The sequence below is a fragment of the Vairimorpha ceranae genome (assembly GCF_000988165.1).
Source record: "Vairimorpha ceranae strain PA08 1199 chromosome Unknown NODE_112, whole genome shotgun sequence".
Classification (NCBI taxonomy): Eukaryota; Fungi; Microsporidia; family Nosematidae; genus Vairimorpha; species Vairimorpha ceranae.
In genome coordinates this window covers 1-10,941 of record NW_020169407.1, presented here as the reverse complement: position 1 = coordinate 10,941, position 10,941 = coordinate 1, and the positions used below count along the sequence as shown (strand labels likewise).

Sequence of the window (10,941 nt, the reverse complement as noted above, 5' to 3'; positions counted from 1 at the left end):
TCAGGAAGGCTTGTATTCCTTTTTTGTGTATAAACAGTATCTTTAACATAACAGTCTTCTAACGAAGATAAATCTTCTGGCTCTACAAATAATAGAAGATCATTGTGATTGTAATCAGTCTGGTTTGTGTTTTCAGAATCACTAGTTGATTCATTGTCATCTAAGTAGTTTATATCTTCCTCTTCATTCAAGTTACAAATATCATTCTTTGTGTAAAAATCAATAAACGCTTTTTTAAATGTACAATGCTTATTTTCTATAACACAATTTCCTAATGCTATCAGATCACTAAATGTTATCAATCGGTCACTTAATGAAGGTGTAAGAGAATTATAGGCATCTTTTAATTTTCTTATTAATGTATCATTTGCACTCTTAAGATTATTAAACCCTATTTTTACAACATGGGTAAATAATATAAGAAATATGTACAATGTTTCTATTTTCTTATCAAGCAAATGTTTGAAAGTAAGTAACTGTGTATTTAAGTATTTAGTCAATACTTCATCTAATATATCTTTTCCATAACCAACAATTGATAATTTTTTAGTCAAATATGCTACATCATTTAAAGCTTGAGTTGTCCATGTATAGAGATTAGGAAAGTTACTAGAAAATAAGACATAAAAATCATTTAAAGGAATGTGTGGTAAATTAACATTTTTACAGATAGTGCCATTACTTCTATTCTTGTAGTAATTTTTATAATCTTTTTTAGAATCATTTATAACAGTGTTTTTATACTCTTGTTTATATTTTCCATTTGTTTCCTCAGTACACAGCTCTACATCTTTTACTTTAGTACATTTTTGATCTTCTGACATGCTATTTCTTATTGTATCTAATATTTCCACAGGCAATGTATGTTGCATTAATTTTTTATATATCTCATTTTTTATCCATTTCTTTTTTTGGACAACAAGTATATCTTCGACTATTAAATCATGTTTATTCCAGGATTCTAATAAAAATACTTTTGTCCTTCGTTTCTTTTCATTTTTTATAAAATGATGTATTGATCTAATGTATTCTGTAACATCTTCTTTTTTTAATGCATTTACAAATTGTGTACATTTATCAATGACATAAGATAAAGCAAATTTTTCATATCTTTCAGTGTAATATAGTAATGGGATAGAAGGATCAACTAGAATATGTTTAAGACTTCGTAGGCATATTTCAACTTCATCTATATTTTCATGAAACACTAAATATTCTCCTAGATTTACTTTTTTATATTTAAAACAGTTTTGTAGTATAATCTTTTCCCACAGCAGAAAAGCAAAATGATATATAGATTTGGTCGTAATATATTGATTTAAATAATCAGCTAGGTCATTAATGCTGTTTACAAACATCAAGTACTTTTCATAAAAGACAATATATTCATTGATCCAATTTTCATTATTGAAAACATTATGCATATTGTTCTTTAATATTTCATACAAAAAATCTCCTATTTTCCAATATAAATCTTCAACATATTTATGGGATGTTGAAGTACAAACAATATAAATATTATTGTAAATTATTAAAGCACTGCATTTTTTATTGTTATATAATAATGTAAGTTCATGTTGTATTGAGTTCCATAGTTTATCAAAATTGACTTGTGTCAGGTGACTTTTTCCTATGTTCATATTTTTTATTTATGCTTTTAAAAATTATAAATTTTAAAAACAACAAACAAACTTTTGTTTAAATTGAAACAAACTTAGTTCGGATTTTATAAATTAATTTAAGTATTTTAACTTAAATTATAAAGTTTAATAAAATTAAATCAGTAAGTTACTAAATGTAGTAAGCATTTTAACAACAGTTGAATTATAACAAAAAAACAATTATATGGTGTATTATAAAATTAATTATCCTAATATATTTTATATCTTTAAGACCATCTTGTAAACATGTAATTGTTTCAAAAAGTTATCATAACCTTTTCTTTTCTTTTTCAATAAAATTTTTATTCATTTTGCTTTCATCCTGCACGAGTCAGAAAATTAGTAAAAATTTATAAAATAAAATGAAATATTATTGTCCCTCGACATAATTATTTTTTAATTTTGTTATTTATTCTATAATGCCGGAAATAGCTGGCAAGGAATTGAATTTTAGGTAATTTTCAATTAGATTATCAAAGTTAAAAAATTTTTTTAAAATGTTTATTTGATTCCATTCTTCTTTACAATTTTTTCTTATTTATATTTTAAGCTTCAGATATGTTGCAAACATCTTTATTTAAACCAATATTATTCAAGATTTTTTAAATTATATATTTTATAAAAAAATTATTGTTTGCGATGAAACCAAATAAACTAAATATGTCATTTTGTAACCTCTGGTAGGTAAGGTGTTCAAATCTTAAGTGTTGTTCTATATAAGAACAAATAAATAACATAATAATTTATTTGTTTATTGGTTGATTTTTATTGAAGAAACTTCAGTTCATCAGATTTATTTAAGCACCCACAATTTTTTCAGATTGATTATACATCATGAGTCTTTAATTGTTAAATTCTTAAAACAAATAAATAATCTTCTATTACTAACTATTTTATTATCACTAGACTTATAAGGCATCTTTGTGTCATAATAATCGTTGCTGGTGTTCCTTTTGTTATACTGAGCTTCTCCTTGTTTCATTTTTTATTTTTGTGTCCCTTCTTTTCAATTTTTTTATTAATAACAAAATTTATTTATATTTTTAGAGAAAATTTTTAAAAAAATGTGTTGAATACCACATAAGCAAAGAAAATTCTTTAAGTTTGTATGAAGAAAAACAAATTTAAGCTTATGTTTTATTAGGCAAACATATTAAGCAAATTAGTGTAATGTTGGGCAGAAGCAAGACTTTTATTAAAAAAAATCTACCTTAAAAAATGTAATTAAAACTATTAATACAACAAAAATCAAAAAGCCCCATTGTTTATAAGATATTTGAAAGTCCAAAGTATAGGTTCTACTAAGGCTATTGTTATTCCTAAAATTAAATCTGCTTTATATATTTTTGTATCAAAATCTACAACTTAAGAGCGATTTAAGAGGATAGTAATCCTATTATAAAAGAATGAGGCAAAGTTAAGTTTAAAAAAAATACAGAAATGTAAAAGGGTTAATTTTGCTTTAGATAAAATTTTATGGACCTGTCAGTAAAATTAAGTAAATTGTTAATAAAAAAAGTTTACTTTAGATGATCTAGATGATTTTTATATTATTAGTAACAATTAAAACAAAGATGTAAACTTATATAGTAAATATAAATAGGGCAAAGACAAAATTATAGTTTGAGCCATTTTTGTTCTAGCGAACAATTAATTTACAAATTGTTAGTATAAAATGAACAGCTTTGCTTATTCTATGAAAAATACTCCTCTGTTAACTTTTCTTGAAAGTAAAAAAGATATAGGGTTATTGGGGCTTATTTTTAATTCAAAAAAAGGCAAAATTTTATTGGTTTTGAAAGCGCTTGGCATTCACGATAATATAAATGCAAACAAAAGCTGTTTGGTTTAAGGAAAAACTGATTTTAAAAAAAGTGGCGAAAATAGATTAATATGCTTGAAATGTCGAATATAAATGCAACACCTACCTCATTTTTATAATTTTTAATTAAAAAACTATATAATTTATTTTTGTTATCGATACAGATTTTTTTGCGCTCGAAGACAATATCGAGCTCTTCCTGTTGAACCTATTTTAGACGTATTACGTCTTCTTTATTATTGATTTTTTAATTAATCTATAAAAACTATGCTTAGATAAGCCAAACAGATTTACAAAAGTATTGTGTCATCTCTCAATAGCATTATATTTGTGTGAAGTATGGTGAGATTATTTAAAATTAAAAGAATGCCATATAGCGGGAAGGAATAAGAAATTCGGCCAAATATTGGTAGATTTAATAAGTGGAATAAATGCGTTATTGCAGAAGAGAAATCACGAGATCTCATTAGTAACTCAAAGTTCGAGCTTTACGTATCAAGTTTAACATAAACAAGTGCTAAAAATTCTTTGGTATACATGCTAAAAAAGAAATTGGTTGCATAGATGTTGGTGAAATTTAAAGCCTTGATTTCCTGTCTATTGTCACTTTAAATGTAATAAACACCCCGAAATACGTACACCTGAAAGGTATTCTCGAAGCCGTTTGATCAAAGCTTGTTCATAAACAATTTTGACAGTTATGGATGCAAGGGAATCGATAAGATCTTTTAAAAAAGCTAAACAAAAATGTTTTTATTTCGAGATTCTAACTTTAAATATTGCAAATACTGAAGGAAAAATAACGATCATATATATAGGATGCGAGATATAATTGTAAGTAGAGGGCTGATACTGTCGAAAACATCCCATATACTGCATATACATCGTTATGTCTAATTTATTAGCAGTGTAAATAGGATAAAAAATCAAAATATCGTCGCTTCTGGCAAGATTCTTGTAGTTTTCCGGCCCATAATGGAAAAGACGATTGATCAAGATATGTTGTAGGTAACAATGAAAAGAGTTTTAAGGTGTGATTGAAATATGATAAAGAATTAATGTAATTCGGCCTGTGAAATCTTACTACCTAAATATATACTCAACCCACCCAAAGGCTTTAAATTTCTAATATCACATTCCATATAACGGCACAAGCAACGTTCCTAGAACTATCATTAGAGCTTATTAGTCTTTCTTTCATTTTATTTATTAAATTACGCTTAACTTCAGTATCGCAAGTTGTTCTGTGATTGTAAGTGTCTTTAGGAAAAAATAAAGTAAGGTTGGAAGCAAAATTGGTACCTAATATTGCCTACGCTTTACAATTCCTATTTAAAAATTTTACGTATAGAATTTTCGTTTCTAGGTTTTAATCTAAAAATATATTTGAAATCGTCTACAAAAAGACTTTTTTCAAATTTGCTTTTCCAATTACATTTTGGGGTAAAAATAAAAAACGTTACGGTGCTTTTTCTTGGGCTATTTTAATAAAAAGTCCCAATTGACATGGTACCTGGGTTCGTGCAACTAAGATATGATTTGTAAATAACACTATTGATGCATTAACTGGCAACTATAAAGACCATATCCTTATTTTGTTAAAATTTTATGACCAGATAAGCCAAGAGTAATTATAAAAACAAAAAATATACTAGTATTCAAAATTTACATTTTGCGATATTAGTAGTCTTATCAAGTATAGCTCCCAAAAATTCATAAAAATATATCAATGGAATGCAGAAGTGCATGATTGAAGTTATTAAAAAAATTGCAGGATAAAATAAATAATTCTTTAAAAAAAACATAAAACCATCGTGTGTAAAAGACATATAGAAGTAAGTTAAAATAACATTTTTTAATAAAAATATTAAATATCAAATATTATTTGTGCATATATAGTTTATTCCTAAATTTAAGTTTTATGAGCTATACCATTTTATTGTAAGACTAATTAATTTGTTCAAACATTTTGTAGTAGTTATTATTAAAAAGATAAAATTACATAATACATAATTGCAACAAACTACACCAAATGTATTATTTACAATTTTATAAAACGTGTTTTATGAGGATAGTTTTAAAATTTTGACGCATTTCTTAAGACAAAAAAATCTAAAAACTAAAATTGTCTTATATAAAATAAGTTTTTATAAAAATTACTTTCATAATCATTTTAATTGCAAAATTTGAACACAAATTCTATTAATATTGTATAGCATATATTTTGTGCATGTTTACAACTTATGTATAATCTTAAAAAGATAACGGTCACATTAAACATTTTTAAAATATATTATCTGTCAAAAAAATTTTTATAAATTGGGATCATACAAATTTAAAATTTTTCTGTGGACTGAATAATGTAAAAAGTTTATATATTTTTTATTACTACATTACTTTTGTGTTAAATGATTAAAAAGTGAACAAATTGCTTAATTATAATATATATAAATAATGTGAGATTATGGTTAAATATCAATTATATATTTATAAAGTTATTACGATATCGTATCAATAGCCTAAGTTTACTTATATGTAATTATTATATGTTTAGATTGTTTATTGAAACTTTTTAATAATTTGTCAATACGATATACTAAGAGCCTGTACAATATTTTTTTATATAATTTTGCTTAGTAATTTATATAATTGTTTAAAAGACTAATTCGTGATAGTACTTTTTTAAAGTATTGCACTTAATCTATAGCATTTATAATGATAAAAAAAGACCATATAATACTTTTTTATAAACATTATTAGAATTTTTATATAAGATTTATATTGACAAGCCGGTTTATGCTAAAGATTAGTTGAATAATTAATTATAACAAATTACTAGTGCAATTTTTAGAAAAACAAATTTTGCATTTATTATTAATTTTATTTAAATGTGTTAAGAATTTAAAATTATCGTAGTCATAACATAATTAATCATTAATCTATCGTAAACATGCCTAATTAAGCTAGATTATTGTTGTAATGTTTTTTATTAAAATGGCTAAATTTATTGAATTTTTGTTGTCTCAAGCCAAGAGCAAGAATAAATTATTTCATTTAAGAACAAATAATATTCACAAACATTTTAACAATTTTGAAATGTTAGAGCTTATATGATCTATAAAATTTTATAGTAATCAACTTTTCTACAAGATAAAGCAGCTTAAATTTTTTAAGTACACAAAAACAAATTTTTTTATAAAAGAAAAAAATAATTAAAAATTTTGCAAAAATTTAATATTATTTATATTTAATTGCATCTCAATTTTATTTAAAGATAGTTATGGTTAAAATAATGATAACATGTCGTTAGATTAACCATATGTACGTAGGGAGATGTTTAATTTATTGACGCCAACACAAAGAATTTTTTTTGTTAAGAAAATTTATTATCATAGTGATTTTAATTAAAAAAATGCATGTCGATCTTTTTTAATTTAATACATTTATTGAAAACTTGATGATTAAATTTTACGTTTGTTAACGATATAAAACAACAATGTTATATAAAAAATAAATTTTTTTTTTATTTTGTGACATAATAATTGTCATTCTAATATAAATATAAAAAATTTTTCCCCATAAAAATGTTTTTTTGCATTTTATTTATTAGTACAACAAACATTTCAGATTTTGAAATAAAATATTTAGATAACGAAATAAACAGTTACCTATATAACATTCCTACCATAGTAGAAAATTCACAACAAAATACGATTCTTGAAAATTTATTTTACAATAACAAAACGCTGAAAAAAAATGAAGTAGAGACTGGAAGTGATCAAAGTAATTATAAGTCTTTTGGTGATAGTAATAGTATAGATAAGCAATGTGACCAATATACTTGTGAAACAGATAAATTATTATTAACGCCAAATCAAGATAGTAAAGGCTTATTTCAAAGTACGGAAAGCGTAAATTTTATTGACCAGGATTATTTAATGGACATAAGTTTAAATACGATAGTCAAAAATACTTTAAACGATACCCCTCAATATTTGAATGATGATTTAAATGTTAAAGACTTTTCTCATATTAACACAACTGAAAGAAATGAATTAATGACAAATAATGATTATTTTTTTACACAAACCGACACGTTTTCTGATGCAAGCTTGCTTAATCCAATGGAAAGCATACCAGCTGTGCAAGAAAATGAAGCTTTGACTGAACAACTAATATTCGATTGTACTGATAAACATATAAATTTTAATAATCAAAGCATTGACGACATAGTTATTGAAACTGACCTGTTTAAAGATATTGACATTGACAGATATGTTAATTGGGAGCCTGATGAATTTGATGATAAAAAAAGCTTTTTTGAAGAGTTTGATTTTGAATATAATTATGATAATTATGTAGTTGATTCTTGTTTTATAGAGCATGATACTGATAAATATGCAAATTTTTACGAAAAAGAATGCAAAGAACATAGTGCTATTAATTCTAAAAAATCTTTATATACAGATGATTTGACTGCAAATAATACAAAAATACGAAAGCTAAAGGATGATTGTATTGTTTTAGATTATAAAACCACAAAAAGCCTTTTATCTGATGATTCAAATATTGAGATTTTTAATATTTTAGTTGAAAATAGAAAAGAGTTACGAGCACTCAGAGATAAATTTTTTGTTTGTGTAAGAAAAAAATCATACGGTGACCCTATTTTTAATAACTTGAGTAAAGATATTAAATATCATAACATTCGCCAACAAACAGGAGTATATTCTTTATGGTTTAAGTCTTTTGCAAATGAAACTTTTAAACTCCTTGTGGATGATATTGAAACTCTTTCTCTGCCAGCAAATACTAAAAATTTATTTTTTGGGTGGGTTGAATTTTTAAGTGAAGTTGCTAAGTTTATTGCCAACTTTAAAAACCATTTCCATCTAAAACAATACAACAGGCGTGATGTGTTTAGTAATTTAACATTAACTGAAAGTATTAGTAACGAAATGATTTTAAGATTTAAATTGGAAAAGATTTATTTTTTTTTTGAGAAAATCATTCAAAAACACAAAAATGATAAATTTTATGATTCGAAATCTATAAGAATTTTATTGCAAATTTTATACAATTTTCAAAGGTTTGAAACAAACTTAAAACAATATGGTAAAAAGATTACAGTTTTGAAAGATTTTCATAAAATAAATTTTAATAACTAATATATGATTTTTTCATTTTTGTAAAATAGTTTTTTTACGGCCACCAATGTGTTTAAATTATCTAAAATGTGTAGATATTTTAAAAGTAACAATATTTGTTATTAATAGGGCAATTAAATGCAATTTTTCTGATTTAAATGTAACTTTTTAGCATTTACTTTTTTAATCTTAACCCTTATTATGTCAAAATAAAAAAAACCAAAGAAGAAAGAATTGAGAAATTTATTCATATGTATGGTGCAAATGAATTTTGTATACATTCAACAAAGGAATTATTCTACAACTTTTTGCAATGTTATTGTACAAAGTGATAAAAAAATTTTAGTTGATAAACACAGAACATTAGAGAAGCATATCGAGAAACTTATACAAATGAAACATTATTTTACTAAAAGTACACAGTCAATTTTGACTCTTAATACAGTATTATGGGAAAGGTTGTTAAAGCTCTTATGTCTGCTTACATATCGCTGTACAAGCTTAACAACAAACATGTGAAAGAAATGTTTAGATTTTAGGACAAAATTCAATAGCTGAAAGTGCGGCAAGGGCATATTTTTTGAATACATATTTAGGAACGCATATTATTGCATTGAAAAAGTATTTTTGAATAAGAAATTGTTTATTTATGCAGATGAAAGCGAAAAAATTTTACTAAATATTTAATCTTATAGCAAGAACTTTATAAACCCCGAGAGTTAATTATTTTTTAGATGTTTTTGCGCTTCCAAAAGATATTTGTTTGAATTTTCTTTTTGTAGAAAAAAAAATGGCTTGAAGTATTTTAAAAATTTGACATAAATTTAGATGACTTATCCTTGGTGTTTACTGATCAACGCGTTATATGACAAAAGCATTTAAGAACTTAAAGTTAAAAGATCTAAATTTTTTCACGTCACTTGTTTAGCCCATTTAGTGCATAATTGTGCAATAAGAATTTAAACATATTATGAAAATGTTGATAGATGTGTTGAAACACTAAGAGTTCTTTAAATAAAAAACAAAACTAGACCAAATTATCTTCAAGTATTAGCAAACCACCCGAGGTTGTTGTCAAAAGAAAGTCCAGCTGGCTAAAAACTTCGAAATATTATGCTGAAAAGTTACCAGTCATGAAAAGCATTGTCTTGAGCCTACCGGATGATGGTACTTAGTCGAAAAAGCAAAAAGTGCTATAAATTCTGATATTTTGTTTTTTTAAAATAATGGAAATAGCAGAAAATTATTTTATTTTGATAGATACTTTAGAAAGGTTTGAAAATGATGAGTGTTACATTGAAAAAGGATATCAAATATTGAATAGTTTAACTTTTGCCAAAGATCCAGCAAATATTAAGCTCTATTTAAAGAAAAGACTCAGATAAAGCGAAATAGTTGATTTACTATCTTTTCATAATATTAGTTTATCTTCTGCAACTTATGTTTTGTTAAAAATGTTTCTGTACTTCTTTACCAGTTAAAAGAAGTTTTTCTATGCATAAAAAAATGCTAAATTGCGACAGAAATTTTGATAAGAAAAATATTTATGACTATTTTTAATTTTATTAAAACAAATTTAATGATTAAAATTATATTAAAATAACTGCTATTTGTTTGATTTTTTAAATGCAATTTTCTAATTGCCCTAATTATCATTTATTAGTACAAAGCTATATATATTTTTTTGTAAGAAAATAAATAAAATTTTTACAAAAATATTTTGTACACCATTAAAATATTATATAAGAAATATAAATGGAATATTAAAAACAAAACAAATTTGCAGAGATATAAACAACATAATTACCCAATATGTACTGCTGCAAATTTTATAAATTCCAATATTTAAAATTCGTTAATCAATCACAACGTAAAAAATTTATTTGAAAACCAAAATATCATTTTTATATAAAATCATGTATCTAATAATTATTATCTAATTAAAAAAATCTTTTTATAAATATGAAATTTATTGACTAAATCTATCTTCTTTTTTAACAAGATTGTAAAAATCAAAAGTTAACCTTAAATTAATCGCTGTAGATTTTAGTTAAAATAAATATTAAAATCTTTATTTCGTTTTTCTAAATAATATATTGTTCATATAAATACTATAAAATCTTAATATTCAACACATCCCAAAATGTACATTATTTAATTAGTCTTTAAATTATCAATCTTTTAATATATTTAACATCTTTATATAATTCTATAAAATTCTTACTCTCTTCATCAATTTCTTCCCCTCTCCACTTTTTCTTACTAATTTCCAAAATCTTTTTTAAAACTTTTCTTTCTGTTTTTAGTTCAA

At 24.0% G+C, this 10,941-nt stretch overlaps 4 protein-coding genes across 4 annotated transcripts; 2 read left to right on the top strand and 2 right to left on the bottom strand.

Annotated features, from left to right (window-relative positions):
* Positions 1-1,640, bottom strand: AAJ76_1120009302 (e3 ubiquitin ligase subunit cullin; the record flags this gene model as incomplete). Its single annotated transcript, XM_024473797.1, has 1 exon — positions 1-1,640. A coding segment is annotated over one exon (1,640 nt), but the record flags the coding sequence as incomplete, so codon positions are not given.
* Positions 1,641-7,067: 5,427 nt separating this feature from the next.
* Positions 7,068-8,651, top strand: AAJ76_1120003874 (hypothetical protein; the record flags this gene model as incomplete). The annotated part of the gene is made up of 1 exon (XM_024473796.1): positions 7,068-8,651. The coding sequence occupies one exon, from the start codon at positions 7,068-7,070 to the stop codon at positions 8,649-8,651; it is 1,584 nt and encodes a 527-aa protein (XP_024329877.1).
* A 1,205-nt stretch (positions 8,652-9,856) lies between these two features.
* On the top strand, positions 9,857-10,015 carry AAJ76_1120001085 (hypothetical protein; the record flags this gene model as incomplete). The annotated part of the gene is made up of 1 exon (XM_024473794.1): positions 9,857-10,015. One exon carries the CDS (start codon positions 9,857-9,859, stop codon positions 10,013-10,015), a length of 159 nt encoding a protein of 52 aa, XP_024329876.1.
* A 780-nt stretch (positions 10,016-10,795) lies between these two features.
* On the bottom strand, positions 10,796-10,941 carry AAJ76_1120003 (hypothetical protein; the record flags this gene model as incomplete). The annotated part of the gene is made up of 1 exon (XM_024473795.1): positions 10,796-10,941. A coding segment is annotated over one exon (146 nt), but the record flags the coding sequence as incomplete, so codon positions are not given.